The sequence below is a fragment of the Megalops cyprinoides genome, chromosome 2 (genome assembly GCF_013368585.1).
Source record: "Megalops cyprinoides isolate fMegCyp1 chromosome 2, fMegCyp1.pri, whole genome shotgun sequence".
In the NCBI taxonomy this organism is placed as follows: domain Eukaryota; kingdom Metazoa; phylum Chordata; class Actinopteri; order Elopiformes; family Megalopidae; genus Megalops; species Megalops cyprinoides.
Genome location: NC_050584.1, coordinates 48,551,827 through 48,575,892, shown reverse-complemented (window position 1 = coordinate 48,575,892; position 24,066 = coordinate 48,551,827). Strand labels below are relative to the sequence as shown.

The 24,066-nt window shown below is 36.6% G+C and overlaps 1 protein-coding gene across 1 annotated transcript in view; it reads left to right on the top strand.

Moving 5' to 3' along the window:
- Window positions 1-12,669, top strand: part of vtg3 (vitellogenin 3, phosvitinless) — a 102,463-nt gene extending 89,794 nt beyond the window's left edge. The window contains exon 29 of the mRNA XM_036519547.1: window positions 12,575-12,669. Coding sequence (XP_036375440.1) covers window positions 12,575-12,669 — 95 coding nt within the window. The remainder of the gene's footprint in view (window positions 1-12,574) is intronic.
- Window positions 12,670-24,066: the final 11,397 nt, after the last annotated feature.

Here is a 24,066-nt window from a genome sequence, read left to right as displayed (position 1 = left end):
CATGTCTAAAACTGCAGGATAGTTAATAAATGAGACTGCATTCTGACATATTTAGAAGAATTTATACACAAATACTTATGTTACCTTATGAATGTTGTCCACCAGCAGCTGTATTGTAGTACCGCACTAGCAGTTCATATTATTATTATTATTATTGCTTCTTTTTCATTTGTTGATTTTAAAATAAATATTTTATGGGTATCTGTCTCATTACATTTCTGAAAGCAGTACAGTTCTGTTTTACACATGCCACTGTTCTTCTGATATCTGACAGTAAAAGGAATTATGTATTTAAAAAAAAGAAATTGGTCCGCCAGCCAAAATCTCTTCATGAAAATGTCAAGGATACTTGTGGTGTTTAAGGTGCACGTAAAGATATTTCTTAGGGAAGCAGTATCACTCTACCCACAGGAAGAATTAACAACAGAAGAACCAGTCATGAAGGAAGAAAACCTCAAAACCTCAGTCAGTCAGTGGACAGTAGTTATACTTACTTCTCCCATCCATTATTATTACTAATGTTTGATTTTTCTGCAACAACCACGGGCTTCACACTACCATGAAATATCTATATTTACAGAGAAGCAACACTTATCTGTTTTATAGCTCAGCCATTAGGGGTGTAGAATACCACTTATTCTTGATAGAAATGCAGTAAGGGGTGGGATGAAATATGGAGGTGTTGTGTATATTCATGTAAATAAAACATCACAATCTCAAATGTCTAAGATGAAATTTATGGTAATTATTTCTTTTGCATGTTTCTGCTTCTCCAACTGTCAAGATTAAGTACAGGAGGTACAATCACTGTACAATTTGAGTCATATTCACTGGATTTACCTTTTTATAATCTTGAGTATTTTACAGTTATAGTATATTAAATAATTCTTCATCATCAATTTAAACTGTAAATGACCACCACAGTGGGAAGCAATTTACATTCTTTTGGAGTGCTGCTCAGAAAAAAATAAAATAATGTACACCTTTTTGATGCATTGGTATTGTTGGCTAATGTTTGAGGTTGATGACAAATATATTGTTTTTTACACATACACATTGGTTTGCCTTTGGATATGTATTGGTTTCATGTGCAGTATCAATTGATTAAACAGTGATTATATGTGATTATATATTAGTTTACAGGCATGAGGTATCTATTGCTTTGATTAGAGTATGTTTTAGTTGGAACATGTACTGGTTTACTGACACATACATGTGTCACGCCAATCAAAAAATACAGTACATGTGCCAGCACACTCATATACCAGGAAACCAATGCCAACAAATACTTATGCACATGTAACCAATTCTGTACGTATGCCATCAGATTAGTACATAACCAGATCAGACCCATTTATTTCCACCACTACAAAACAATGAATGATACAAATTAAAATAACTGCACATGCATACAAATCATTGTATTTGCCAACAAACCAAACCATTTTGTCCTAAATGGCAGCCCATATTATTTCTGCCAAATGATGTCAGGGAACTGAACTGAATTAAAAGGAAAAAAAGAGGTCAGTGTAATCACATGAAAAAAAAAAAACTTATGTATGTCTATATATGTCTGTGTGTAGAAGTCTCCCATATCCGTTCAGTAATTCTTCATTTTTGCCATGAGATGTCCTGGTATTGTCCTGGTTTTAGCAGCGATATTCTAGGATCACTGAATTACAACTGTGCACAGGGTTTGCACCAATCCATAGCCCAAAAGTAAAGGTCACTCCCCTGTCACACCCACTCAGTGCAAGTCCAAATAAAGAAAAATGGAAAATCGCAGCTTGGGCACAACCATAATTTTCCCTGATGCACTGTCCCAAAACAACAAAATAGCACTTGCCCTCTGCTTGATTGTTGTAACAGGTTTTTTTTTCTGCCACAATGAGCCCATTGTGGTTTGCTGAAGTTTTGTTCAATTTGGACATCCATTCACCTTTTCATCACTTCACATCTCCCTCTTCCTTTCACCTTTCTGAAAAGGGAGGTGCATAGCAGGTGCATTTTCTCATATCAGATTCTCTAATCGCATCATCCGCTTGATGTGCTGAAAAACACTAGTCTATTTTTCAGCCTCTGACAAAATGTAAATATGATGTCAATTTTACAGCTCATTTTTTGAGATCGTTACAGTAAGATATTTAACACACTTTAGTCTTGTTACACGTACACATGATTTTATTAATGTGAAATATTCTTACTGTTACAAAGCATAGTTTAACAGCAACCTATTTGTTACTAATGGGACAAGATTTAATCCTAGTTTGCAGCATTTCAGTTTTTTGCTAAATTTCCTGCTTGAGTTGACCATTTTGGAGTATGACACAATCTCAGTGATTTCAGCTCTGCTAGTTCTGATGATGTTTTCTGATAGCTGAAAACCACACACGAAAATGTTTACTTTCAGGGGAAAATAATTCACTGCTTGCTATCTGTTTTCTGGAGGAGCTCCATTTTACAAAACTAATATCAATTCATGGATGAAAAAACATTTGACATCTTTGAAGCATTTGTTTTACCTAAGGCTGTGCATTTCACTTTCTTGAGATTCGCTGTTTTGCAATGAAAAAGATCAACATTTCAGTTTAGCAAAGACATGGAGTGCATGCCCGTAATGAGCACATGCATAAACATTTTTCGGAAAACACATAATGGGAATGAAATTACAGCTCTCATTGCAAATCATAAGCTGTTTGACGGTTGGTTTAACTATCCTTGGTGTTATATGGTTTTATATGATAACTGGAAAGAATTTTTGCTAACACCTGTTCAGTTATGTTATTTTTTTTGCAAAACACTTTTTCATTTTTGTAACACTCAGACTGCTAAAATATGGAATACTCCATAAAAAACTGTATTCAGAAGTTATATTAGTGATGGACAGATGTTTGTCACCCCCCCCAAGTGAATGGCTTAGCCTTTCCACTTTCACTACACCTCTATGCTCTCCTTGGTGGGCTTCAACCCCAGTTATATTACTTATTCTAGCTCTACACCTCTACATAAACATGGTGCTTGTCAGCCTTTTTACAGCCTTTTGCCAGGCCGGACATAGCTTGATTAAACTTGTCAACACTCTCCCTATTCCCACCAGACAGCTCTTGGAAATGCAATCTCCTCAGGTTGTATCCCTGGACGCTGACCCCTGCTACTCTCTGCAGGTCATTCTCATACCAGCTCACTTTGTTCTGTTCATACAGCTTACCGCAGCAGCACAGCCAATATCGCCTTATCAAGCTGTACAGGTACTCTGCTTCCAGGGCCAAATTAAAACAGGAATATAAAGCAGCGAGATGGCATCCTCTTTCTGACTTGGCAATGAAGCAAATATCTACATACAATTATGTTTTAGGTGTGTGAAATTGTGGCGCAAAAACCTGTTATTATGACAATGGATGCAAGGACCTGCTCTGAATTTGCTCCAATATAAGCATTGTAGATTTTAATGCAAAAATCCAAGGTAAAAAAATCTCCAATTGTCACTTTTTTCCCTGTGAAAAAAAAAACAAACACCCATGTGGTTTCTATGGCTTCACACTGACAGAAAGTGTCAGTTAAGAATGTCTTAACATATGCTTCAAACTGACAGGCTGAACTGATTGGAAGAAAGGAGTAAATCTGAGCTCTGTAATATCTGGCTGGTATTTTTATGTTGTGTTATTTATTTATTTAGGGTGTTAAATTTAAAGGCAAAATTCTAAGAATTTCTTTGAGGCATAAAATATAGACGGCACCAAATGGACAAACCTAACGCTATGACCACGTGCTAGGCACAGAAGGGTGGAAAACATTTTGGGGTCAAAAGAATCTAAAATTTGGTAATTTGACAGTGTTGGCATCATGTGTTAGCTCAGTGGACACCAGAAACAAGCCAACGCTGGGTTGCTTCCCATGAAATTTTCACTTGTGCATATGGTGAGGGCTGGAAAGAGGGCATTGTCAAGGCATATTTTCTTTCCTGCGTTTTAACATTTAAAAGCTGTTGCATTTATTCAAATGCAAACTGAATTTGCAGAATGGGTGAGGTGCAATTTGAAAATCTCCAGTTTTCGACTTTCTGTTAATCAAATTTGCCAAATTTGGTCAAACTGCTTCTCACCCATGCTGCAAATTCAATTTGCCATTGAGTAAATGCAACAGCCTTTAAGAAAATAGAGGTTCACATGGCACAGGTCCATACATATGCACGTTATGGTTTGAGATTATTCTCATACTTATAATAATGGCATCAACATTGAAGTGTCATGTAAATAGGATGCAAACATGGGATGCTATTTAATAGGAAACATTCTTCCCAGAGTTCCAAGAAATGCACACCATGTTTGTTTTGTGTGTAGCTAGCTAATATAACCTAGTCCTATTTGGCTATATAGTTGACATTGAACTAGTCTGATTAACTATACCAACTGAAAGCAAAACATGAATTTAAATATTTCATTATTTTTCATTTCACTAAATTGTGACATGCAACTTAAACATTAAACACAGAAAACAATAAGCAACATGTGACAGTATGTATTTCTTAAAATATATTCTGCCAAAAATGACTACACCCTTGCCTTGAAGCTGAAAGATTTTGCATTATATGCACTTTAGCACAAAGCAATAATTGCATACTCTGAAGTGGACAATTATACACAAAAAGTATGTTAGTGGTAAGCATGATAGTACAATGTTGTAGTAAAAGTATATGATTAAGTTTTATATTAAGTGATGGAATGCTAATTCCATTGTCATGAAGAGGTTGGCTGCAAATCTAGATCAGGATGTTAAGGCCTACCTTTTATGTACTTATTACTTACTTATTAACTTATATTACTGTTGTGGGTTAATGTACAAGACAATGAAGTTGTTAAACTGAAAATGACAAATAATGCATCATCTAACCTGTAGAGGTTACAGAACCATTGTTACTTTATTTTTAATCTTTAATTCAGAATTTTGCTAACTGACTGTCAAGGGCAGAAAGTGCAATTGACTACAATGAACATATATGGCAAATGTCTGCCCTACCAACTGGAGAGACCAATGATGAGAGAGGGGAGAAAATGGTCCAAGTCTGGACATTTATTGTGTGGCTATGGGATTATAACCTTGTTCTGTATTTTTAAATGAAGTGCAGAAGTAAATGTATTACAAACTAACTAAACCCATCTCATACGCAGAAAATGATTATCTATGGCTGTGAAGTGAAATAGCTAGACTCACATCAGTGAATATTGTGTGAGTGGAGAAAATAAAGTCAAAAGTGGCATCAGGCCTCAGAAAGTGGCAAAGCAGAGGTGAACTCACTGACTCTGGGGATCTATTCTCTGGCTAGCACTGTCCTCGCAGCTCCAGCAGCCACCAGAGTTGCAGTGGTAGGTTATTTGACTTTCAGTTTGTTTATATAAATTGATGGCACACAGGCAACAGTCCAACTCCCTGTGTGGTGGGAAAGAGAAATACAGGTAGGATCACAACCCCCTACCCTCAGCCTGGGCTAGTAGCAGAGAGGCCAAAAACCAGTCCACTTCAGGGAACCGACAGGGAACAGGTGAGACAAAAATGCAGGTCTATGAGCCCCTGTGATAAACAAACAGCGTAGACCCAAAGATACTATCCACTGGTCTCAGGACACACAAAAGGAGCAATTTCCATTATCCAGACTAAACTGCATCCCGGACCAACGGCTCTGTCCTGTTCAAGTTTCGCCATCACATTTTTCCCTCCTCCTTTTCTTGTCAGTGGGTCACCTTTTTTTGCTTACTTGAAAAAGAGGTTGCCTCTAGCTGCTTAACAATGTAAGAAGCACAATTACGTCAGAAGCACAAAAAAGGTGTGGGCATGTGATGTGTCTGTGACCCCGTCCAAGTGGCTGTAATGAGTCAGACCTCAGGATCATTGTGGTTATCAAACCCCCAGAAGGGCTAAACTGTAGGTGTTGTATACAGTATGTATGTTGTATGACCCACTAACTAATAACCTGGTGTATGGCATACCTGCCAGCCCAATCCATACGTATATTTAATATATAATCTTTACACATGTAGTGCATCTTCTGGTGCTGGTGTCTTTACAGTTTGATAGATTCTACAACTACCACTATACATGCACCTCACTGAAACCTGTGGAAACTGTAAACTGTCCTTTAACACATGTAGAGAAATGGCTAATCCAATGAGATCTTACCTATTTTTTGTACATATCAATCATATTGGGTCAATTACATTTACATTTACATTTATTCATTTAGCAGACGCTTTTAACCAAAGCGACTTACATTGTTACAATAAAACAAAGCAGGACTCTCTGAATCTCCTTATCCCAATATAAAGCTCAACATACTGTCATAAGTTCTGCTCAAAAAATTAATGACTTGTTTTTGGAACAAAACGCATGGCAGCATGTTGAGAAATTATGTTTTCAACAAACTGCCAAATGTATGCATGTTTTCCTCCGATGTGACCTTAAACTCAAGGATATACACTGTAGGACTTATAGTTCAAGTCCTGGCCTTGGCTCTTTCAACACACCTGTGCTAAAATGGAGTTGAATACCAGGCTCTCTGAAAATGTGCCTCTTCCATTTGACTCAGACAATATGGTCCACATCTCATGCAGTGACAGATTCTCCACAGCTGCAGGCAAATGTCAAAGAGGCACATCTGGGCACATCAAGGTCTGTGGTTCTTTACACCTTTTTTTCTTGCCCTTGCAGTTGATGATTCAAACCGTAATAATTCCCAAGGAGGACGGCTGTGCCTGTTAAAGTGACTGTACTGCATTTAAAAGGCAGAGATAAGAAACGTGCAATATTAAGACCATTTTGGCTGTCTCCTCGAGTGCATTCACATATGTTGTGCATAGCAAAACAAAGTGTAATAATGTGTAATGATGAAGCGTCAGCTTTCCAGCTGAAATATGGATCTGTGACATCCCGAAGATGAGGTGGCATGGTTTTATCACACACTGTGCAACAGGTTTCTCTGATTCTTGAAAATGAACCATGTTTTCATATGTATCCACGGTTTGATACTCAGTAAGATACTAAACACAATAATGACACATAAAACACTGTCCTCCCAAAGAAATATTTTTACCATAACAATAAAATGCCCACTAACAATTTATATTAAGGTTGCAGTAAATGGTCAACAATTAATGCAAAATTAATACATTGGCATGTATTGCTGTGCCTTACTTGAATATTATTAATGGCTTTAGGACAGGAAGCATAAAATAAATTAATGTCAACAAAATCAACAAAAGTCAACTGATGCTTTGTAATGGAAATTATGCTCTATGAGCATTCATACAGTAAGTCACTGATAAGGGGTCAATAATGTTTACTTTGGTACATGAATGGTTCAACAACTGATTGGAGTTTTAGACAGGCATTATAAAACAATTAATGTCAATACTGAATAATGAATAAAGAAGAGAGAGAAACAAAAAGTAATACTTTTTAAAATGAATAAGACAAAGCCCATGGTGTTATTACACTGAATGGTAGCCTGTCAACTGCCCTCTAAGGAAGCCACAGTGTATACCATCGTTCTGAATATTTAATACATCTTATTGCTTGTCATGGAAAATCTGGAGCACCACAGGGCTGAGCAACAGAAATATTTTGGATGATTGGTTTAACTGCTGGTGGTTTAACACCCTGAACTATTTGCTAACTCAACCTTGACACTCACAGCTGTGAAAGTTGACCTGAACTTGTGAAAATGTGACAAGGTCATGTTTATTTTATTTTTATTCCCTTCTTTGCCTTGTGGGTAACTAATGTACACTGTTTTGAAAATAAAGCTTTTTGGTGATGCTACAGCTAAAATCTGAAAGTACGGTTTGCAAAGTGACATAATGTTTTGAACGATTAGAGTCACAATGGGAGAGGGAAGTGCACTTAGTTTACTGGCATACTCACCAGATCCCCACATAATTGAATGGGCCTTTTTTTCTTTAATCCTCTGAGGCAGTTACAAGCAGTTGCCTGGCTGGCGTGTAGCATTAGCTGGCAAAATACCAAGGCTCTCTTAGGTTAAGGGGATAATTTTGATTTTTTTTTTGAAGATGAATGTAGTCTCCTGTGTAAGAAGATTATATTAACAATATAATTATATATATATATATATATATATATATATATATATATATATATATATATAAATAATAACATTATATTAACAAATTTAACATTTATTCCTTACCTTTCTTAAAGCATGTTCCACCCCACCTCTCTCTGCTGATTGTGTGGTTATTCTTAAAAATAAAAAATAATTACTGAGTCCTAACAGAGACAGACTAACCTTTGCACATTACACTGGCTGATGTTTTAAATCCCAGCCACTTTATTAGTGTGCTAGCTTTGTGCTGGGCAAATGTGGCACGACCAGTCTCACAGTGTATTCTGTGGCCTGAAGGCAGACAAAAGCAAAAAAATGCAATAATGAATACATTTCTGAAATGGTGCTGAACAGTTACCTGCACATGCTTGCAAGGCTTATACAGAGATAAGAAAAAAAAGACTTGTTACAGATGGTTATAAATCTAGTGCAATGGCATTGCTCATGCAGTAAAGAGGGGGAATGTCATGCACTGATGTCAATGCATGACCTTCTTGTGAATGGAAATGGAGATTTCTTTGCTGTGAAGCCAGTTCCTCACAAGTCAATATGCATACTAAAACACATGGTAAGGAACATGTTAGCTTTTAGCTTTACAGAGAAAGTACCCTGTAAACTTCTATATCTTCTGTATCTTCTATATAGTTACATAGTTTTGTTTTGAGCATGAATACTATAGTCCTTTGGAATATTGGAAATCAGAGACTCCACAAAGAATCTAGTCTTTAAGAATGACAAACAGCAAAATCAGCAGAACACTTCATCCAGAAAGCAAAGTAATATAATCTCAATAATATAATAATAAAGATATCTTTACAGATTTGCTCTGAGAAACTGGACATACAGTTCCTTTTCTTTTAAATCATGAATTAAATGGTCAAACCCCTACTTTTCCCATATCATGTTACAAATTTATAGCAGTCCTTAAGTGTAATGTGACCGACCAGCCACTAGGGGCAACGTGGTAATGTGTAATGCTTCAAGAGAACTGTGTAGCCGATTTGATAGAATTGCATAAAATACCCAATAAAAACATATTACATTGATAATGGAACAACAGTATGTTTTTGACTGACTTCATATTTACTGTATTTAAATTAAGAATTTGGATTAGATAAAACATTGAGAGACTAGGAAGGAATATCACAGCTAAGAAAATGGTAATGCTTGTAAAGGGTATGTTCAGTGGATCTCAGACATTATTTACAGAATAGCGTTATATTGCCAAAAAGGTTTACCATTAACAATACATTTTAGGCAGATGGATTTCATACAGAATGATCACCAGTAAAGCCTACGTATGACTCAGAAGGATTTCAAGAGCTCCGCTGAGGAAACAAAGCATTTGGGACAGCAGTTGGAGAAAAAAAAAAAATCAGATTCTGAATATCTTAGGTAAGCTCAGATTTCTCTTTTAACAGGTTTGGATTTTATTTGGCACTGCAAGTCTTGGCTGTGCATTTTAAACAATGCGCTGGGAAAAGGGTAAGCAATAACCACAGAGCATATTTGAACACAGCACTAAAAGGCAGGCCGAGTAATCCAGAAGCCTGCAGATCTGTAGACACAGGACCATATGGAACAAAGCTCTCCCACGTGGCTTTCATTCTGAGCCTTGTGTATTTCCTTCTATCATAATGAGTTTGCACGTCCCTTGTGCTTTCCTTCCGTAAAACGAGCACAAAAAAGCAGAATCCAACAGAGTGACAGGCAGGGCATAAAATGGACTGCTGCTCTTGTTAACTCCGTCTTACACAATACGTGACCATTCAAACTGAGAATCTGCATCTGTGCTGAGAATTCAGCAGAGAGGGGGCTTTACCACTTTTTCAGTTTTCTATTTGTGTTGTGGGTTTGGAGATTATAAATGGTTTGACAGGTTATAGATCCAGGCCTTTTAGAGTTTAACATCAGCTGTCCCACACACAAATGTGTCATAAGGCATGCATGTTGGTCAGATTGTTACCGGCAGCACTGAGTAGTGACAGTGTTTTTACATCTATACAAACATATTTTCAACTCAACTTTTATAAGCATATATTATCTATTGAAGAGAATAAAGAGTTATGACATTTAAAATAATGATATTAAAATAATGCCAGGTCACAACAAACCATTGGGGCCATATTACTTCACACAAATTTGAGTATCAAATATATTCCCAAGTAATGTTACCTAGTACCATCCTAAATTATTTAATGTAACTTGGTCCTGTGTATTTCATGTTATAATCAACATCCATTTCAAAACAGGAGTCAGAAATAGGATTGAAATATAAGCATTAATAATTAAAGATAACAAATTAATATTATTAATAGTAACCCTTTGTACTGCATAGGAGATAGGTTGATAAAACTGCTAGAGGTTGGTAAGTAATGCAAACGAGGAATTTTACATCAATTTGATTTTGACATCAAATTTGGAGAGAAGAGAACACAAGTTTACCTGATTGCTGTTCCCGCAATTCTCTGTCATGGTGTTTTTTCTCTTTTTGTGACCAGAAGGATAGTTCCGCTTCATCCTCTCATCGAAGTTGTAAGCATTGACACCCGCTTTGACACGAGGGGGAGGCGGGGCCCTTGCGTAATTAGTGGGGCTCTGCGCAACTTGCTTAGTGAGCGTATAGGGCCGCCCGGCTCTGGATGTACTCCCTTTTGTGATAGTTCCATATCTGTTGCCTGCTAGTTAGTCCACATTACATTAGGTAGCAAATAACCCACATTATCTAGCTAGTTACAGATGTATTAGTATCAGAATGCAGTATAGCTTGCTAAGAGTGTAGCTGTTCTAATACTTTGATACATCTTCTACATGAATGCAATTTAAATAATTTGTGCTTCATAAATACATCAGTATAAACAAGATTCACATGAGAAATACATCCCCTAGGTTACTCTAACTAGCTAGATAAACTAGACTAGCTTGGTTGACTAGCTGAATAATATTTGTCTAATTTCCTAAGCAATCAAAAAGATGTGCTGAGTATGAAAAACCTTTTTCTTGATGTGTCAAATCATCAGCATGAAATCCCTTGTTCTGAACAACGTGCATGGTGCACACTCCATTGAATTGGAAATTGGTGTCCAATTGAAAATCTCTTTCAAGGCAGTTGCTTGAGAGAAAGCCTTCTGGAGTTAGACCTTGGCTCTCTCTTCCACCTAGGGAGACAAATACATTCTGTTGAGTGTACATCCCACTTTTTTCTGTTCAAGATGAATTTTCTAAGCATGCTAGCTGCTGGTAAACTGCAGTGTGCTGGCAGACGGGCCCAAGTGAAGCTGCACTAGTAAGTAACTGCTTGAGTCACTCCACCAAAACACCAAAACTAGGAGTGGTCTTAAAAAGGGTCTAGGAAACTAGGACAAATTAAATGCCAATTAATTTGCAATAAATGCAAATTAAATGTCCTAAGTGTGTATTTAAATGTATTTATATGGATGTATGCGTGTCAGAAATGGTCAGATGTCAACATTTTCTCTCCTGCACTTCATGCCCTCTTTACATAGGGAATGACTTGGAACCGACTGTTAAAGTCATCTATTTTTTGTTGTATGGAGGAATCACTTTAGATGACATCCTCACATCTGGATGCAAAGTCCTTCAACTTCTGCCTCCTGCAATGTTGTTCTAGCAACCCTCTGAAATGGGTGGGTGAGGCAGACGCTAACTCTGGTATAGCAGCCGTGGACCTGACAGTGAGCTCATTAACACCTGCTTGGGTGCAGGCAGCTGCCAACTGTATGCCCCTCTTGTACGCCTTGAGGACTCGTTTGTATCACTTGATAACTTCAAATGGATCACAGGCTGCAAAAGAATATAGCAAACTTAATAATGGATCTCTTAAAGACTATGAAGATAACAGCACAGTAACATTTGGAGAAAATGTCTTTGCTTTCTTTCAAACAAATCAGTGTAATTTTATTTCAGAAGCAAAATATTTGTACTTATTTCTTATGTCTCACATCTGTTGATGACCAAATGTTGCACTAATTATTGAGGGCATTATGTAGCATTTAACAGAGACTCAATGTGCAAACTGGCAATATGAAACAGTGTGGACTATGTTGACAAATTATATTTTGGTGTGAATAGAGACAGGGACTTTAAGAATAGATGTAAAAGTGTGTTTTTTATAACAGACTTCACTAAAGAAGTTTCAGAAACATCTAAAAGTCTGCAGCACAAAATCAATGATTGCTTTATTTTTTGGAGCGATTCAAATCATATTAAGTAGTTGAAAGAGTTAGCCTAAACTGTAGGTTAGCCTAAACCTAAGCATTGTAATCACCAAAAGAAGATGAAAGATTGCTTTAACCATTTTGTAAAGGCTTTTTGTTTTACCTCTTTTGCAGAGATTGGTCATTTTGTGCTCCTCCCTGCCCCTCTTCCTTTTGTTCTTCTTTTCCTTTTGAACTTTGAGCTTCCTCTTTCCCTTCCATTTCATCTTCCCATCCTCTGAAGAGGATGAAGAAGATGAGGAAGAAGGCACTGGAGAGGTAGAACTAGAGGAGGAGGATGAAGAAGAGCAGGTGGTGTCATCGTCTGAAAATGAGTGACTTGCATCTCTGGGAGCTTTGGTCAGGCCTAGACAGAAAAGAAGGGTAGAGACCAAACTGGTATTGCTGATGCCTTGTGAAAACCAAACACAGAATAACCTAGCTAACTCTGTTCAGTGTGCTGAATCCTTTATTCAAGAAATTTATGAACACTCATATACTTTGAAATATATAATAATTTTAACAACCACATACAGCCCTTATCTCCTACACTTAATGTTGTAACTTGTGTTGTGAAACAACTACAGGTTGTAATTCATTCAAACCTGTAACGCAATCAATTGGGTGAAGTCAGATAGTTAGTATATTTTACTGTATATTTTAAAAAGTATGTTGTCGATTATTAACCATCTGGAGTAGGGGTGAAAGAAAAAAATCAATTCAATTACAAATTGGGATTCTTGACACAAACAATTCTTATATCATCACATTGATGAAGGATTATTTTTCCCCAAATGCAAAATATTTAAATTTATAATCAGCAAATGCATGTTAAATTACCATAGGCTATCACTGAATGTCATTCTGTTATGCAGGGATTTATTTTGTAAGCCCAGCTAAGTATGAGGGACCTTGGCCATACTCACACACTTACTGCACCATATACACTGGCCAATCTCATACACTTACTGCACACTTCTCAGACTACGTATAATCACTAACTTGTTTGAACCTGTATGAATTCTTTTTTCATACAATAATATCTGAAATGTGAGAAGTACAGTAAAAGTACAGGGACAAATAATATTTGTATGTATGTAAAAAGGCCAATTTATTTATTATCTATGTATAGGTCTGATACTGACTCTGGGCAACCACATCGTGGGCCTGCCTGGGGAAGCACAACGGAGCATTCACTTGCCCAGTGGGCAAGCTAAAAAAATTACGATTTGTCCGCCCAGATGTAAAATGTAGGCCTATTGCATATTACTTGCTAACTGTCTACGAAGAGCATCTCTCTCCTTAATCAGATCTTTGATTTTTTTGTCCTGAGACTGTTGCTTCTTCTTTGCCTTCTGAAGAAGGCTCTTAACAATGGGTGACTTCTTCAAACCTAAAATAATTACACATCATCAGCTGAGTTGGTTATCTTGGTCATAGTACATTCCAAAATAATATCACAAATGTTACAAAATAACATTACTGAATCTTAGTTGAATAAGCTTAAGACTATATAATCATATTCAGTAAAAGTTAAGACTATAATTCTGTTCAGTAGAGGTTAATCTGTCACACATGGGGTAATTCAATACATCATGTTGCAGGAGATGTCATTAACAGGAAAGATTAGGCACTCGGTTAATAATGTTCATTGACATTTTCATCTCAACCACCACACTCACTGAGTCAAAGCTAACGTAACATTACTCTTTCTCAAGGCTGACTCCAAGTACAAACCCAGCCTTCCTCGCTAATTTCTGAAAAATCTCTTGGTGTTTGCTGCTTTCATGGTGCCCCAGCATGCTGCTACGAAAAATCCTGTACTAGCCACTATTAACTGATCAAATTTTAAGACATTTCAGTGTTAGACATAGGCTATTAACCTCATAAATGTCACATAGCTTCAGGAACTAAATTATTTTCTCTTTACACTTGTGGTGCCCTAGTACCTGGCCCACAATCAGCCACCTTCAGTTTACCGAGGAGAAGGACCTCGACCCATCCCATGAGCTAGTAAATAAGTTAACCCTGCATACAGATAATAACTCATCAAATGAGATATGAGCTGTAGGAAAGGGGATATAACAATTTATTGTAATCAGCATGTATACATTAGTTAAAAGGAGAAAAACTACCAATGGAAGTGGGGTTTCTTCAGTGCCAGCTCCAGCTCCATCCCGCCACTCACTCCAGGTGCCTGCTGGAGGAACTGTGAAGTGAACAGCAGAGAGAGAAATTGAGAAAGCAAATACCCAAGCCACTACACACCTATATATTTGTGAGTAAACTCCTACAACCAAGCCAAGAATGAGTGCAAATTCACTTAGCTTTAAGACACCTCGTACAAGGAAGTCTCCCCAGTCCGACCCACTGAAGAAGTGGCTACAGCAAGGAGGGAAACTGCATCCAAGCCTTCCCTCCACAATGGACCGGCAAACTGGCACTGGGAGAAAGACCCCACTATGGAGACACAAAGCTACAAGGTCACCAGAGGACTTTACCCTCAATTCAGGCAGCAATAAGCTTGGAACACATTCAAAACGTCAGTATAATTACACTGAAACAGTTGCATGCCATTTTAAATGTGCTGCTGCACTATAGGGAAACAAACAAAAACTACTAAAAGGAAACAGTGGTTGACATGATTTCAACTTGCAGTTCTAGATGAGGGATTACACACACACACACACACACACACATGAAACTCCCTCCAAACGAATTTATCTGGCTCCTTAATTCGTAAGAAATGTTTTACCGCCTACTGACTTCGCTTCACAATTGCGCACACTGACCACTGTGTGAAACCTGTGTAGAATTCTGTGTTGCGCAGTCCACTCAGCGGCTTCCTGTGTGAACTTGCGGGGAAAATTACCCCACTATAGTCGGCCCCAGCAGGAGCAACAGAAGAGAAAATGCCCTGTCTCCACTTGTGAAATCAAGGTTTATGTCTTTCCGACAACCACGCACACACTCAATCACACCTGAAACTCATTCCTCAATCTACAAACAGAATACTTTGTATGAAGCTTATCCTCTTCAAAGGAATATACAGCTACCGCTGATTACCACACACTCGTTTTGAGGCTACACTCAAATACAAACTTCATGAAACAGTAATTTACTTCTAACTGTTTTATAACTTACCTTCCTCTGGGTTGAGCGGAACTTCTGAGTCACCGCTACTGTTGACCAGGCAAGCCACTGTGTCCATCTCCCTATGCTTAACTCGTTGATTGTCAGTGGAGGAATGCCCCTGTTGACTTTTATTTGCCTTTTTTGCTTACTGTGATGATAGTGCGCTGTTCATTTTTTGTCCACTTTCCACGATCTGGTGAATGCCGTGTCCGTTGACATTTTAGAAGAAAATGGCCATGTATCAACTCAATCAGGATGGAGAGTCAAGTGCAACCTCTCTTTCAAGGAGCACGGTGATTGGCGCATTTAGAAAATATCCACATTTTATTTTATTCATTACTATGCACAGAGAATTCAATTTCTGTGGTTGTGTTCATTAAAAAATGACATCTGCATGATATGTGGTTAACACTGCCTTTATTCAGAACATGGCATAACATTTAATTGTTTTTATGGCTGGACCAATTTAACCTACAAAAATTGGCAGGACGTTTAACCACAATTTAATTTAATTTTGTGAAATTTTGAGGGGTTTTAGGAACAATGCCAGGTATAGAGAGAGAATTTGGAATGCTTGTTGAGGGTCATCGATCTCGTAAAAGACATTTAAAACTGATTAAGTGGCTTCAGAAAAAAAAAACTTCTCAGACACAAGATGAAATGTAAAATCTGCAACAGCAAAATGAAAATGACAATGTCATGCGGGGGACTACTATGAATGGTAAGTAGGCCTAGGCTAGCCTTGGCTACAGTTGTTTATTCCCTATATAGGCTAGCCTAATTGCAATTTAAGTTTACCTTAAGAAAGCATCATTTCATTATTAATTATTGTTGTTGTTGATATCGATAATAAAAATTATTTTTAATCCAGGTTGTGCGGAGGGGGCTACAACCACACCAACAGAATCAGGCAGTCAGTAAGGTACAAGTCAATTTTCAGCCATTCGAAGTTATTCCTCTTTGATTGGTCATGGTTCATTTACAGGTATGACAAAGTAATGAAGAATGAATGCACAACCATTGTTGATAGGTGTTTAAAATGGTAAATAAATGTAATGCTGCTACACAAACACTCTAGAAGAGATGCATATTGCATTTGTGACATTAATAAATTATAAATGTTTAATGTTATTTCAGGTTTTCACAAGGTCTGCGTTTAAAACAGATTGACATGATGATGGATGACATTTCAAAAAAGCTTCTCTTCTTTCAAAGATTGCTAAAAAGCTACAGGAAGTCTGTTTTTGGGAAATTGTGAAATGAAGGAATCAAAAGGGACAGCATCTGGGGGGAAGAGGAGAGTATGTAGTACTTGATGAAAGCCACTTCAGACATAAGAGAAAGGTAAGCATGGATGACAAATCCATCTGTTGAAGATACACTGTAGCTTGAATCACTGAATCACAGAATTAGTCAGAGTTACAAATATAATAATTTCCAAAGTGTTAATTTACACAGAAGACATTCCATGGTTTGCTGCATTATTGATCAAGTTGTTTATTATAGTATGGAAGAGGAGGAATGGCGTGTGGATGGAAAAGAAAGAAATGGGTGTTTGACATGTTGGGTGTAAAACACAAGATGGAAAGAGTGGAGGGGCAATCCTGCGCCTTGTGGAGAGACGTACCCAACAACAGCTTGTGCCTCTATTATCTCTGCATGTTAAGGTTGGATCCTATATAATCAGTGATGAATGGCGGTCTTACCGTGTACACCCTGCACTGGGATACAACCATTTTACAGTCAACCACAGAAGGTGGTATGTGGATCCTCATACAGGAAGCCACACACAACATATTGAAAGAGCTTGGCGGACTTTTAAAGAGCAAGTGTGGAGGCTTAGAGGCAACAGAACAGAGGACATGTTGTCCAACTATCTAAATGTTATAGAGTGGCATGAATGGCTTGCAAAAAAGCACCCCAGTGGTCCATTAGGCAGAATTCTGTATGATATAGCAAAAATGTACATAAATCTGTGAGGCTGTACTCTGATTTTTCTCTGTTGTCTCTGATTATAAGACTTATACATACACTTATGCATTTCTAAATGAGCAATTTTTTCCAACAATGTTGAAACAAGTAAGTACTTGTTAGTGTCAAGTCTTCTGAATAAAGTTTTTCTGACAATGTGTCCGCACAAGTTATTGTTTCCCACCAATGTTGAAACAACTAAGTAAGTGCATTTCATAAACAGTATAAGTGCTTACCAATGTTACAATAAATGTTTATAAATAATTAGTAATGTACTGTTGCAACTTTATAATAAGGGGCCATGTGAATGTTTACACCTGTTTAAGATAAAATATATAAACAATTTAATATCTGTCAAATAACCTTCAGCTTACTCATATCTATATTATGAAATGGCAATAAGTTATTAATTATATATTACGTAATCATCTAATCAGAAGTAGATAAAATCATGTTAAGGTCAGCTGCAACTTTGTTATAAGGGTCCAACAAGGAATGATTTAGATTAAAACAAAATAGATATACTATTTATTAATACAAAAGTAAATATGAAGAGGAAGTGACAATAAATACAGTTGTGATCAAGTTATTGTAAAATTATTAATTAGCTGTTAGTAAGGGTCTATGATAACATGCAATTGCATTTATAACATCTTAATTTATGTAATTTATTAATTATTTATAGATAATTAAGAAGCCATTAAATACATGTAAAGTTGCTATGGGTTATCATGGTAACAAATGGTTTGTATGCAAACACTTAATGTTTAAATAATGAAGACTATTTAGTAATACCAATAAGCTACATTGGTAATTATTAACAAACTATTAGGTAATGGCTACGTTGCTATTTATTGTGGCCTGTTATTATAATGTGTTACCCACAAGTGCATTATAGAATTCCCAAATGGTCACACCATGAATTAAAAAATTGAAAAACACTTGCATTGGTAAACGGAATATATCAGGGCAGAAATTAGCGTAAATCTGATGTCTGACTGGAGATTATGCAATGATTTACAACTCAGAGTACATAGAAACCCATATACATAAAACTTGTAGTGCCATGACATGTATATTCCAGTCTCATCATCAACCACTTAGATGTTGAACCCATGACAAAGTATTTCTCAACAGCCTAGCAATCTTTATCAGACATCATTTTACATCTTATGTATTTCAAAACAGATCCATTGACATATTAACTTGGTATGCATCCATGACAAGTTTTTGAATTATACAACCTGAAAAAGAACAGCTTTAGCTGGGCTCAGTGGAGCACATGGGAAGCTGCTTGTGTACGCCTCATTGCCTGTCAGTCCAAAAGTCATTAATAGAAGTCCCCTTCCTCCTATGAGTATGTATCATTTACGATTATGGTCCCTAGAAATTTTGACCCTGAAGAGATTACATTTACACGTACGTAATTGGTATTAATTAGAGTCATAAATGACCCCAGAGTCATAAATGACCCGCTAAATTCAACCATGATCCAAAAACCTGAAGCAACATTTAATATTTGATTACATAGATAGATTACCTAGAAACAAGATTACATATTTGTTGACAGAAATAGTGAGGGTTCACAGAACCTACCTTGAAAAATGGCCACAGATCGCAAATCACCAAGTTTGTTGCTTGAGAGAGAAAAAAAATCCACTTATGACAATAAAGCCATCGAGGTCACAAGAATCATTTTGGGCTCACCCACAACATGTTATATGATAGTCAATTAAGTGCAATGGTGTGTAATATGCAAAAAAAAGGCCATTTGAATTTTAAAACCATGAACCATGTATATTGCCTTAGCATGTAAAATGATTTATGTTGTTAAGTCAAGTGCCTGGATGTCAGCCAACACTGCAGTAAAAAAGAAAGCATTTTCTACCAATGAAAAATGTCGCCAACTTCAGTCTTGCAATGGTCTTCTTAAAACTGTCCAAACAGATGCAGCTGGCAAAAAACAGTCTACACTGTTTGTAATTCTAAAAGACAGGGGAAGCATCACAGAGAATCAAGGAGGCAGAAAATGACTGTGAACCATCAAGGCACCCATGGCACAGTCTATACAGAAGTAGTTATCACTGAGACACTTAAAAAATCTCATGAAGGACATTTACTGCACCGTGGCATAGTAGCCCACACAGTGCCGTTGAATTGCATTGTGACACATCTGAAAAATTAACTTCTACTTCATTTAACAATTAATTGTATAAATCATCATAAAGCTATATTCTTCAAACAAGGAATTTTGACGTTAAAATTAACGTTAAATTAACGTTATTTCTGGTCATGAATTTATCAACCTTATTGACAGTTAATAAAAGGTTACACAGAATTCAAACAGGTTAACGCTCAGGACCTCTCTACCCCGGTCCAACTGTTCAACACTTCCAGGATGCCTCTTGACCCAGGAGTGCCCTCTAGAGGTAAGCATCATTCTAGCCTCCACCTCCTGTGCACACAAGAAATATCACTTTCTTCTGTGCTCCCTTCTGGCTAAAGTTTCACACACTGCAACTTAATTTGGAGCAATATCACTGACACAGGCGTCACACTCAATGGACTGAAATAAATAGGAGTCCTAATATGTGGGTAGACTATTGAAGAAGCCATAATTACAGCAAAATTATGGAGTTAAGATGCTTGCTTAGATTCAGAGTCAAAGATTCAACCCTGTCAACTGTTTAGCTTCAGTTTTAGCAGTTTGTGCTACAAATAATCATTGCTAGTGGTGGCCAAGTAGTGGTCATAATATTTGATTGTCAATTAGCAAGTTAAACACATATAATGTATAAGATATGTGTGAATCTACAGTATCCTCAATATTTGTTAATTCACCTGAATACATAAGAACAAACTATAACAATTTATAGGGCACTCTATGTAAAATATCTAATGTCAAAGCAGAAAGTGTGAAATGTGCCTGAGAAAATTATTTTTATTTTGAGCCAACTACACAAGAAATTGTAAAAAAAAAAAATCTTCTTGAGCAGTTGAAAGGTATAATACCCCTGAAATTTTATATTAAAGAAATGGCAACCGATTTAGTCCTGAAAACAATATAAGTGACCAATCATTTCCTGAAAGTCACAGTACATTACACAATGTTGAAATGGGAACTGCACTTATCGGAATGGAATGTCTCACATTAATGTACTATTATTCTAGTCTCTCCTCCTTGTTTAATTCTAGCTCTTTTGTTGCTGGAATCTTTTCTCTTCTTAATTGTACATGTGCAGGGTTTTAATTGAACACCTTTTCCTCAGCACTTCACATTATTCATATTTTAATTAAGGTTTTGAATTTCTTCGGATGCATAAAGCCACCCTCAATTTCACCATACAGATTGCATTTAATCCTGAAATGGTACTGTCAATTTATCTCACTGAACATTAAAGCTATACATTGTCAACAACAATGTACACAATGTACCTCTGAACAAAAAAATAGGAGGCTGCTGGTTGCTGTTTGCATCCCAGAAAGGGGGTGGTGTTTGTTGTAGACAGTCATATTCATAATGCATTATAATTTACAAAGAACACAAGGACTTTGCTCCTGGATGTGTTTCTGTTAAGTTTAGTGGCCTGAAGTAGACCGTCATTAAATGGAAAAAAGATTATGCAAATGTTGAGAGGTGATTGTCAGGAGGGCTATCAATATTAACTTAATGCAAATAAGCCCTAAAACCAAATATAAAACCGACATCTTAAAAATGCCTTAAAATTGAAAAGAAAAAAAAAACTTGGAGTTGTTACTGCTCCCCATCTGTTCTATAATCTGAAAAAAAAACTAAAAAGATTAATTAGAATGACTTAAGGAGTTGGAAATGATAAAAATCAAAGCAGGGATTGTAATATCAATAGTGTTGGATAAGTGATTGTCTGTTTACAACTAATTGTATTTTATTAGTGCATCACAAAAGTAATCCTTTATGACAGTTTCTCTCAGGTGAGTAATGTAATAAGCATTCTGGCACAAAATGGTTGCAGTGTATCACCCAGGTGACTAAACTCATTTATTGGCTTTCAACTAAACTCTCTTCTCTTTGCAATTTAGAATTGATAAAACAATAATGAGTAGTTCAGTACATTATGTTTGTACAGTATTTAATTGTGGTAGAACATTAAGCTGCCTTTGATAGACAGCCAGTTTTGTTGTTAGCTGGTTATTGTTGCATCGGTGATGTCAACCTGTTGCTCCAGTGGTGGTCTTGATGTAAATCAACTGTTTTTAGGTATATGTGTCCTTCAATACTGAATTGTCATAGGAATTATGCTCTTGTTTGCTTTATTACAAACAGTGTTCAGGAATGTTATAGTCTGCAATGATCATGGAAAAGTTTTTGGTAATAAACAGATTTTTAAATTCATGTATCATACTTTGGCAACAGTCTGAGTTTGTTCTATGAGTTTTCATCTCACCACTGCAAATCTTGGCCTTTCATTTTGTGCTTTTATAATTAAAATACAAACATCTCTCAAATTCCTTAAAAATTCAAAGGTACATTGCAAAGTATGGTACATTCATCTGAATACAATGTATTAATGGATATTGCTGCACCTGTCTATGATGCCATTACATCTTCCATTGTAAAAAGTTCTCTAGTGTAATCCACTCAACTAACAGAATAACAGAATGTGTGGGATTGTACAGAACTCATTATGATGGGTCAGTCTTTAATTATTCGCTCCTTCATCACTGTCAAGGCCTTTGTTATGTGTTCTGCCAGAGCAGTTATAGAAACATGTAGCAGATCTCAGCTGAGCTGGAACTTTCTTTAATGTATGGTTTTGTGGTAGAGTGGCAGGGGTGGCTATTGCATTATTTTACAATATGATAAGAACTCAGCAACCAGAAGAAATAGCAACCATGAGGGGAATATTGAAAGAAAAGTAGTGGTTTATTTTTTCCACTCTTGAATCAGACTCAATCTCAAAAGCAAAACTATTTATTAGCAATACTACATGTTAGTAGTTATAGAAAATAAGCATCCCAGAAAACATAAACGGTAGCATTGTAGAATGTTATGAAACATATCCTCTGTGTCTATGTAATCTTCCTAAAGGACCCCAGTGACTGTTTTTTTTTTTTTTTTTTTAAACCAGCCTAACAAAGGCAACAAGCAACAGATCATCAGAAATGAGCCCCAGCTGTTCAGGTACGTCTCTGTGAGGCTGCTGCCATACCATGTCCTAAAGTCTCCCAGGCTTTGAAAGACAGCTGAAAGGACTGTCCCTCCTGAAAAACTGCAGGAGCTGCTCTCTCTGCTTCTGTATAACCCACCTCCCCACAGGGTCACAAGATTGATATTTATTAATTAAAATAATAAGATCTTTAATGGCCTATAGGTACTTTACACAGATTATTGTTCCTCCCACCCCATCTGTCCTGATTTTTTGCAGTTCAGCTCTGGTCACCCAAGTCAAACTCATCTGAAATACATGACATGTAATGATTGTAAAGTGGACTATGAAACTGTTTTGTTTTTTTTAGACAATGGCCCTAAATACCCTTTAACATACTGTCCTTCCTTATAGCCCTTTCAGACTGGTAACAACATGATGATTTGTGTCATTAATGTGCTATTAAAAATGATGTGCTTACTGATCTTCCATCAAGACCTGTGAACAAAGCAGGAATGAAAATTTAAATTTGAACTTTATTTTCACTTCATGCAGATATACAGTACAAGAAATCTCAGAAATTCTATATAGCTCAACATTATGGTGTGGAAGAACACATTTGGACATATTTCATTTGACAAAAGCACCAGTCTGACAGCACTGAACACTGGAGACGATTCTGCTATTTTCGTCATTCTACTTTTGCTGCCAATTATGCACATTGAAGAGTGCCTTCAGCGGAGTCTGTAAAGTGAGATTCTTTTGTAAAATATTGTTTATTCCATGATTGAATCTTATAATTTATTTTGATCTTTGGATTTTAATTTGAACCATAATTATATCTTTACTATGAGCTATCTGTACATCACTCTATGCAGAGCAATGTTTACAAACATTGCTAGATGAAAGAAAAATTGATTGATTCATCCTCCCTTCAAAATGATCTGTGCACAGATAGATTAAGCTGCACCTACATATTTGATAAAACACCTTATTTATTGGATATATGCTTTTATTTGCTCATTTCCCATGCCATGTCCACATGCCAAGACCAATTAGAATGCTGTATGTAACGGTGGACTAACAATTTTAAGAAGGTGCAAGTAGATAGAACTTGGGAGTGGAATCAAAGAAAAGACAAAGACCATGCTCTTAAAATGACAGTCAATTACTTGTCTGACAGAAAGCAAATTATGTTTTTAGGAGTCAATGACTTATCTGCATAGATCAAAGACAAATTTGTATTCGGTGCATGAAATGGCATGCAATTAACCCGTTGTCTGTTTTTTCACACTTAAGAAATCATTAAGGATTTTGCATATTATTGTAGTTACCTCATAACAGCTCCAGATATAAATGCTTGAAAATATATTCTTCCCATAGCATGATATTACACATGCAGGCTCCAGTGTTAGCACATGTTCAGGGTAAATATTTATACAATTTAAGGTCAAAGCAAAGGCATTCCACAAAAACACACTGTGGCCACTAAAAAGTCAAATGT